The sequence below is a fragment of the Trachymyrmex cornetzi genome, unplaced genomic scaffold (genome assembly GCF_001594075.2).
Source record: "Trachymyrmex cornetzi isolate Tcor2-1 unplaced genomic scaffold, Tcor1.1 scaffold21, whole genome shotgun sequence".
Lineage (NCBI taxonomy): Eukaryota > Metazoa > Arthropoda > Insecta > Hymenoptera > Formicidae > Trachymyrmex > Trachymyrmex cornetzi.
Window position 1 is genome coordinate 1,117,474 of NW_017296741.1, and position 9,863 is coordinate 1,127,336.

A 9,863-nucleotide genomic window follows, 5' to 3' on the forward strand; every position below is an offset into this window, starting at 1 on the left:
GTTGTGATTGGTTATCGTCAATCTGGTAACTTTGTAATCAAAGTGTATTTTACTCCAACGACGTGTACGAATTGTTTATAGGTTATAATTTATTTATGAACCATAAACAAATTTCAAGGTGCAGATTACTATAATTTTTGATATCTCTCTCTTTCCTTGATAATATTTTTAAAAGATGAAGGAAATTCCTCTCTCAAACTGTGAACGAAATTTTATAAACAAATGTATAGAGGAGGAAACGGTAAGTACTTTTCCTGTAAATTTATTAAACAATAAGTAATCCTTATATCTTTTAAAAGTATAGTGTATGCATATTGTTATAATTTATAATTAATGTATCATTTAAAGTATCATTAATCAATCATCAAATTAATGTATCATTTATCCATAATTATATTTAAAAAATGTATTATTTATTATTTTATAATTATGGATATAAATTTTGAAACAAACATTTTGTGTCATGCATATGCAATAATAAAACTTTATAATAAATCTATCATATTTCAGAGATTAGACGGCCGAAAATTATTAGAACCACGTTCAGTAAAAATCTACTTTAGCTCCAATTGGGGATGTTGTATGGTGTCTCTTGGACATACAAAGTAAATTTCAGTTAATAATATGTGCAAATTATTTTTAATAAATATATAAAATATTGAAAAAAGAAATCTCTTTTTGCAGAGCCATAGCACAAGTATCATGTGATATACAACAGCCAAAAACATCTCGTCCTAATGAAGGCATGATACGCATAAATGTTGAGCTTGCTCCTTTAGCAGCACAACATTTTGAAGGAGGTAGACAGTCTGAAGCAGCTATACTAATCAGTAGGCAGCTGGAGAAATGTTTTAAAGATTCAAAATGTGTGGATTTAGAATCTCTCTGTATAGTAGCAGACAAGAAGGTTACTAAAATGCTTGATATTGGGTACTAATCAACAAAAGATACAGATAACACAATATAACCGTAATGTAACAGTGAATTATTATATCTTTGTTGTTTGCCAATGTTAAACAGAAATTAAATGTTTTGCTGTGTTACATTGTGTCATTTGTGTATTCTTCTGGAAAGCACCTGTTAAATATTATATGTAACATTTGTTATATTATGACTTACATGGTTTTTTATTCAGGTATGGAATTTGAGAATTGACGTTAATATCATAAATCATGATGGGAATCTTGTGGATTGTGCTTCAATAGCAACACTCGCTGCTCTTATGCATTTTCATAGGCCAGACGTCACGTCTACCGGAGAGGAAATTATCATACATCCGGCTTCCGAGAAAGATTTTCTACCATTGACATTGTTCCACTACCCGGTCTGCATATCTTTTATAACTTTTAAGAGGTTGGTTGATGGAACAGAAATTATTTGTTGAATTTTAAATAAGAAAAAATTCCTTCTTACTTGAAAAATCTATCAATAAAATTGAACAATTTCTAAATTATACGCGCAAATAATGTAAAATCTATGAATTTCACAGTGGCAACACTATAATGGATCCCACTTATGTAGAAGAAAAAGTTGGCGTCGCTGAACTTAGTCTTGGCGTGAACTCTTACAGAGAACTTTGTAGCTTGCATTTCGATTATTTAACAAAAACTATGACGGTCAAAGACGTCATATCCGCTGTTTCTAATGACGCAGCTAATTATGCAACAAAATTGGTGCAGCAGATCAAGGAAGCAGTAATCAAGGATGTGCAGTCAAGGTATGAATTTAGGTTGTTTTGAAAGTAATATTTTAATTATATTGTATGTTAATTTAATTTTAAAATAATTTTTACGAATATAAAATATAATAAATAATCTAAATATTCATGACAGACATTAACTTTTTTTATTCACATACAATTTAATTTGAAATATTAATCAGAGAAGAAATTCTCTGATTATCTTAAACAATATGGAAGAAAATTAAGATTATTAAAAAAATATTTTATTATAGATATAAAAAAGATGACAGTAATATATCTAGATTTAAAGAAAGCATACAAGTGAATAAGTTAACGACAACGATTGGCGATCACATTAACATTAAATTACACAAATGGGACGCAACAGCTATAGTCGAAGGTATATATTTCATCCAACTTATTTTTTTATATGTGCATGTGTGTTAAGATTAAATTTGTTTAAATCAGATTAATTTTATTTTATTATAAATTGAAGTAAATTTTAATAATTTTTTATAATCATCTTGAATTAGAATTAGTAACAGCTTTCATTACACACATTGAATTAAAATTAATAATTAAAGATTAATTTTATTTTATTTGATATACGAAATATAATTATATATGTATATATACAATTTTACAGATGATTTTATGGAAGTGGAAAATGAGGAAAAGAGTCGTATTATAAAATATGAAGAAGGATCTGCTGAATTAATATCCATTCCCATTGTAAGTACAGAAAAAGAATGTATTTATTATAGTATCATAGTAATTTTTTCAATTTTGTTCAAATTGATAATTGCAATAATTTTGTAATGTTCTTGCAGAATTCAATTACGAAAGAAGAAATTTTTAATATATTTAATTCTGATTCGGACGATGAAATTCTCGTCAAATCACCATCTTCGGAAAAAAAAGAAATAGACTTAATAGACTTAATAGATAGCGACTAGACTTAAAAATATATAATTTTGGGAGATTAATTATCTCAATCTAATTTTTATTCTATAATCTCTGTACATTTCTCCAAAATCACACACCAATTGCCTTGATCATAGTACACCTCCTTAATGGAGACCGATGGTATTTTTGTGCACAATCTCGCGAGCTCGCCATCACGAAATACATGATAATATCTCAGAAAATGTTCACCGCTCTTCTTGGTCCAGGGAACCAGCATGTCGCTCTGAGGGAAGACCATCCTATTTTCGTGAATCGGTAACATTAAATTACACTCGGAGATTCTCTCATGATTGATTCTGCTCTGATTGATCCTCTCAGATTCCTTGCTTTTTTTGCCAGACTTTAAATAGAGCGAATCCTGGGAATTCCTGCGTTGCTCCATTGCCCACACATAAATCAAACATCTCCCTTTTAGTCTCAGCACTCGAACTATCTCGGAGATAGCTCGTAGTCTCCGTTCCTCAGTGGATAAATGATGAATAACTGCAATACTGATTATCGCATCCACGGAACCATCTTTATACGGTAAATATAGGCAGTTACACTGAAGAACCTCGAAGTTTCGTTTGCGACATATACCCATCAATCCAGAGCTATGATCACATCCCATCTAAGATAATTCTCGAGATTAGTAACGCCTCTGCTTGAAAAGATATAATATAAACCAAACTAAATGTCAGCATATTCAACTTTTTTAATACCTAATTATATATTCCTATTAATGAAATATCAACAATTGAAATAATAATATAACAAAAAACTTCTGTCTTAACAAACATCAATAAAAAGAGCTAGAGGTCGGCGCGGTAAACAGAGCGCAATTACATTTATACAATTACTTTAATATGTATCATAATCAGACTACATTCGATTCGCAAACTGTTTCGATTCCAATTCGAGCCATCCTCAGCAATATCAATGATTAATATACAAAATTAATGATAGTTACGTATCTTAAGAAAACAAAAACTTGTATTCAGCTGTGGTAAAAAAAGCGAGACATCATCCAACTTCATTAAATCTAAACATTTGCTCATTTTTTATCAAGATGTGGAACTATCGTTAATTTTGTATATTAATAATAATACTATGGAAAATGGATCGAATTAGACCCGAAACGTATGGTTTGTGAACACAATTGTAGTTTAATTAAAGTAATTGTATAAATGTAACTACACACACTCCGTTTATCACTCCATTTATCACGCCAATTCTTAACAACTTTTTTATTATTGATACTTGTTTGAATTTTAATTGATTCCTATTAATTAAGCTACTATTAATGAAATAATAAGAAAGTACACCTTATATACATTCTGATCTCCACAAAGATATTTGCCATTCCCGCAACCCACATCCAAAAGCAATGTGCCTTCTTCTAAACTTTCAAGGAATTTTGTTACGTTGGGCCACTGTTTATGTCGCGTCTCGCTAAAGTGATTACATATTTCCTCATAAACCTGTAAGAGCACAATTTCAGTAATCATAAGAAACAAAACATTCACATAGCATTCGAATCTACACACCTTATGTACATATGAACTTTCCAATCCCGACGCTGCCTTGTCGTCAATGAAAGTTTCACGTTTTGCAGTATCACAGTAGTTTTTGAAATCACAGTAGCATTCACCACGTCGTACTTTTCTGAAGGTGAAAGATACTCTGATATCACGTTCCTGCGATGTAGGTCCATTTTCTGTCTTGATAACATCACTGTAACGAGGACAAATGCCATGTGTCCATGCATATCTCGCTTCTCCTGTCATAATTAATAAAGATCTGGCTGGTAGGAGAACATCGATTTTTTTATCTTCCTTCTTGAAGTTCATGATCCATGTGGATCCTAGTGACAGAGATAATATAGTGTCTTCGAAGACGCTATGTGTGTCAATGTGCGGTGGTATACCTGAATAAGATTATATATTACAATATAATATATGATTTAAGTTAAACGATCCAAATTATTAACTCAATTGTATTTAATTCTACGATTAAAATATATTAAATTTATACAATTTACATAAATCATATAATATCAATATTAATGTAATTAATATAATAAGAAATTAAAAAATGTTTAATCAAAAAATCTTTACTTTAAACAATTTTTTTTAAATATGCACAATTTTACGAAATTGTATGAATATCAAGATTACCTTGCCCAGGTAGATACCTGTTGATAGTCAACTGATCATAAGTATACTTATGACCATGCTTGTCAAATAAAGTTTGCAAAAATTTGTATTCTTGGGGAATTGGCTCGATAGGTTTGTCAGGATTTACTAGGTTTGTGTCATATTCGAATTCGTACCCAAAATGTTTTACATCTCTGTATTTCAGTTGCGACCAGACAGTTGCTAAAGTACTAGCTAAAACGAGAAAACACTCTCTTTTAAACTATCTTCTTAATCACATTATTGAATTATATATTGCAAATCTATTTTACCATATTCATCCCAATTAATTGACTGCAAATCTATCACATTTTTACATTTGTCCCAATTGAGCGTTCCTAACAAAATTTTCTCTTGCTCTTCTGTTATGAAATTCTCCATTAAAGTAAGACCAGGGGGAAATGCAGGATCGGACACAACATAATCTGTGGCAGAAACTAAAAAGAGAATATTACATTGTTAGATAAAGAATTTTAAATTATAATTGGAATTAAGTAGTTCTATTATAACAATATACCTGTTTCGGTATAGCATACATATAATGGGCCATTCTGACCCGGAAGCTTAATGCGTCCATTAATATAGTTGTATACACATGTTGCATCCTCCTTTGAGCTGCACGTTACGAAGCAGTATGACTTGCTTGTTGGCATTATCAAAGTATACTTGGAGATCAGAGGGTCTAATACACACTGCAATGTCTCTCTCTTGATACCAGTAACTAGACCACCATTGCATATCATCAGGTGCTATAAAAAATATCAAACTTAAAAGTGATTAAAACAAATTTCACATTCTAGTCTAGAATGAGCACACATTTACCTGCGTAGGCTGCTCGGTACATTTAATGTTCATGTCTCGGAGCAACCTGTGATGAGCACGTTTCTGCTTTCGTATGCTTTTCCTGTCGTCTCTCTCTATAGTCGTAACATTCGTTTTGTCACTTAAAGACATAATTTTCGACGTTTAAATGTATTAAGGAAAAAATGGCTTCAACACAATCGTTCCACTTTATCAGCTTTACTGAAAAAGTCGATTTTTTTATTCTATTTATAAATAAAAATTATAAATAAATTATTGACTACTCTCTCTTGACACTTCTTATTAATTAATTTTGCTATTTATCAGTTCTGCATTCATATATATGCAGAATAATTTAATAACCCAAAAAATAACTTGAAAATAAATATTTATTATACACACCATAACGTTTTTTTCATAATTTGTTTAGATAATATTTTGAATAATATAACCTATAAAATAAACTTTCGATACACAACCTACAAATGAGGTTAAGCTTCTTCTTCTTCTTCTTCCTAGTATTTGGCCAGGCAGCCAACCAGGCTGAAACCTAGGCCATTATTGAGGTCTGCATATCTGGTTGTTAAACGTTGAAGGGTTGCCGACTTGATGTAATGACGCGCAATCTCGAATCTCAATACCCCTCCCCATCGCCAGACGCCTGTCACCGTCACCACCCAACGGTGAGTCGCGCGCCAAAGGAGAAGGGAAGGGGGAAAAAAATATAGAGTAGTTGAAAGAAAAGCTCGTTGGCCTTCATGCATGCCAAGAGCAGACGACATAGTTTAGGAGAAGGGGAGCGGAGGGCCGGGTGGAGGTTCGGGAAGGGATTAGGAAATTTCTGCATTATGTAATTTCTAATGGGAGATGAGTTGGAATTGAAGATTTCGCAATGAAATATAAGGTGACCGATTGATTGTCGAGGGTCACCGCAGGGGCATGCGGGAGACTCCACCATGTTGACTCTATGGAGACTTTCATTGACGTTTATATGATTTGATCAATCACCGCAGGGGCATGCGGGAGACTCCACCATGTTGACTCTATAGAGACTTTCATTGACGTTTATATGATTTGATCTCAAGCGGTTAATCATTACAATTTCTTCTCTTGATAAATTGGCCCCATGAAACCATGCTTTATTAGGTGAAGCGTTACCCCGGATCTACAATAGGGTTTTAAGCCTTAAGCCACAAGAAATGGGCGAATCACAGTAGCTTATTCTTCTCGGATTCGACTGTAATTGGTCAATTTCGTACGACTTAAGGCTTAAAACCCTATTGTAGATCCGGAGTCTGTGCTCCCCGCTTTACTCTTGATACATAGCGTATTCGATTTACTGATTCGACCCGACTCTCTGAGTCAACAGTCTGTTCTTTTTAGCTGCATTTCTTACACAATTTAGCTCTTCTTTTGCAGCTAAACAGAACAGACTATTGACTCGGAGTCGGGTCGAGTGGGGTGATCCCGATTGATAACGGGTGGCACCCAGTTGGACACGGCTCAATTGGACACGAGCCACTCACAGCGCTTGAGACTACAAAGCTCCTAAGCACCGGTCGCTGTGATTGGTGGTGTCCAATCGAGACGTGGTCAATCGGGATCACCTCATTTCGATGTTGAAAACCTAAAGTTGTCTAAAATTTGACTTTATTTCAATGTCGTTGTACGACATTGATTCGAAGTCCTATTATTTCTGACTGGGGTGAGTGGCAGTTTATCAATGGTTGCGTTCAGCAGAGTTTATTTTGCAACTGTTGGAAGTTTTCTTCGCGCTGATTGAGTTGTGCTCTTAGATCAAGAGAAATAGTCCTATCTCAGCAGAGAATCATAAAACGGTTGCAAAACTATTGCGTTCTGCTGAACGCAGCCAATGTTGAGGGAAAAAAATCGAACTTCGATTAATCGAACGGAAAAATAAACAGTGAAAATTATCGACAAATCTAAAAAACTATTGATGTTTTCGATTAATCGATAAAAATCGCCCATCCCTACCTTTCCGTGACTCGCCACAGTAGGATACAGAAGAGAATGTTCTACCATTTTTTGTACTGTCTTCAATAGTCTTCACTGCCTCGCACGTGTATAATTGAGTTGGCTTCGTCGGTCCCGATCTGGTAAGTATACGACTATAAGGAAATTAGGATACAATTAGATGTAGCATAATACGGTATGCGATAAAGTAACCGTGTATTAACTTCGTTTAATTCTTAATAGCACTTAATATAAATATAAAACATAATCTGCGTTTGGTTTTGCAAATCGATTATCCTTAATCATTCTATTCTCTTGTTCACTTTTTCATCTGAACACAGGACAGAACCCTGGCAAAAAAAGTTGATAGAAAACAATTGAGAACGATAATAAAATTTCCTAAAACTCGTCTGGAATATTTTAGTTTTACAATGTGCTTTTCAAATTCACAATGGCTACGTTCGGAAACGTCGCTCGGATGCCTCCGATGCCTCGGATTCATTATCTGTCCTTGTTTAACATCTAATATTAAACAAGGACAGATGATGAATCCGAGGCATCGGAGGCATCTGAGCGACGTTCCCGAACGCAGCCAATATATGGTGGTGAATCGTATGACCTAAGAACACCTACATCAAAGATGCCGACGTTCAGTGTTGCTACTGGATATGATTATACTGTACTTGCGACGTCTATGATATGATATAATGTAGAATGGCCTTTATATTGGCCTAAAACATGCTCTAATAATGCAGTCCATGCATTTCATACGTAATACGGAACATATTTCTAGTTCAGTGGGTACATCCAGAAGCACAACCGTTCACTAAGCGCTCAGTGAGCTTTTTTATCTTATTGGCATATTCCGTTAGATCTAAAAATATAGACCAAACAGATACAAGAGCTCAATGAGCACTCAGTGAGCGGTCGTGCTTCTGGATGCACCCAGTTACTTTATCGTGCCACGTATATACGATACCGCACTATGGCCGGTATTCATAAGGTTTGTTCGCGTCGCATACCCAAACATGCTTCAATATGTTTCTACCATTGTTCCTCACTCCAATGCGCTCATTAGAATTGAGTAGGAACTATGGCAGGAGCATGTTGGAGCACGCGACGCGAACAAACCCCTATAGTCAGATCTTGGGATCGATCTTGGGAAAATTACAAAAGTGAGCGAATTTACTAGACTACTGATAATTTCATTGGTCAACGCCTAGTAAATTTGCTCACTTTTGTAATTTTCACCTTGGGATCGATTCTGTATCTTGAAATGAGGTGAAAATTACTTTTGTGAGCGAATTTACTAGAATACTTATAATTTCATTGGTCAACGCCTAGTAAATTTGCTCACTTTTGTAATTTTCACCTTGTTTGTAGATACAGAATCGACCCCCTTGTTTGAAGATACAGAATCGATCCCCTTAAGCTGCGATTTCACGGAGATATGCATATCTAGATATTTCTCCCACTCCCGTTAATATAGCTAAAAACAGCGCTTTCTCGATATCCAGATATGATATCCGATAGTTCGATTTATCCATGATGTAAAAAGACAGGCGAACGTCATCTAAAGCAGCATCCTGATGACTCATCGGCTTAGGGTGCCGTCCCATGGCACAGATTTTCCGCGTAACGCGTATCGCGTAACCAATCAGAAGCGATCCACTATTGTGATTTCGCGTTTTACTGATTATTGATTGGTTACGCGGTTACGCGATACGCGGCAAATACGCTTCATGGGACTCCACCCTTAAGTTTACACTTTACGCATAGTATTACCCCAGGGCACCTATCATAGAACAAGTCGGAATCGATTTCGATCGGAAGTATTCAATTATTCCCTAGATTTCTATTGTGTTTTCTAGGGAAAATGGAATAATTCCGATCGGAATCTATTCCGACATATTTCATGATAGGTTTACAATAAGGTTTTAAGCCTTAAGCCATAAGAAATGAGCGAATCACAGTCGCTTATTCTTCTCGGATTCGACTGTAATTGATCAATTCCTTACGGCTTAAGGCTTAAAACACCTATTGTAGATCCGCGGTTATGGAATTTCGTGTGCGGCAACCCTAAATACGCCCCATGGGACTCCAGCCTTGGATGAATTGAATCCGTATAGGCCGCAGCACAGACTTTTGCGTAATGCATAAGGCATAATGCATAACGCATAGCGTAACGTGTAGCAACGCACAAGCTTGTACATAAGCTTGTACTATTTGGAATGTCTCAATTGGAAATAAGATAATATTATATAATT

General features: G+C 34.6%; 2 protein-coding genes across 2 annotated transcripts; one reads left to right on the top strand and one right to left on the bottom strand.

Moving 5' to 3' along the window:
- Positions 1–23: 23 nt before the first annotated feature.
- Rrp45 (exosome complex component Rrp45) lies at positions 24–2,657 on the top strand. The gene is made up of 8 exons (XM_018505598.1): positions 24–241; positions 511–605; positions 685–907; positions 1,136–1,353; positions 1,490–1,717; positions 1,954–2,081; positions 2,328–2,413; positions 2,512–2,657. The coding sequence occupies exons 1-8, from the start codon at positions 176–178 to the stop codon at positions 2,635–2,637; spliced, it is 1,170 nt and encodes a 389-aa protein (XP_018361100.1). The 5' UTR covers positions 24–175; the 3' UTR covers positions 2,638–2,657.
- A 14-nt stretch (positions 2,658–2,671) lies between these two features.
- On the bottom strand, positions 2,672–5,850 carry LOC108759904 (alkylated DNA repair protein alkB homolog 8). Its single transcript, XM_018505590.1, has 7 exons — positions 5,644–5,850; positions 5,339–5,570; positions 5,094–5,258; positions 4,804–5,016; positions 4,174–4,553; positions 3,952–4,107; positions 2,672–3,257 (listed from the first exon to the last, which is right to left on the bottom strand). Exons 1-7 carry the CDS (start codon positions 5,773–5,775, stop codon positions 2,685–2,687), a joined length of 1,851 nt encoding a protein of 616 aa, XP_018361092.1. The 5' UTR covers positions 5,776–5,850; the 3' UTR covers positions 2,672–2,684.
- Positions 5,851–9,863: the final 4,013 nt, after the last annotated feature.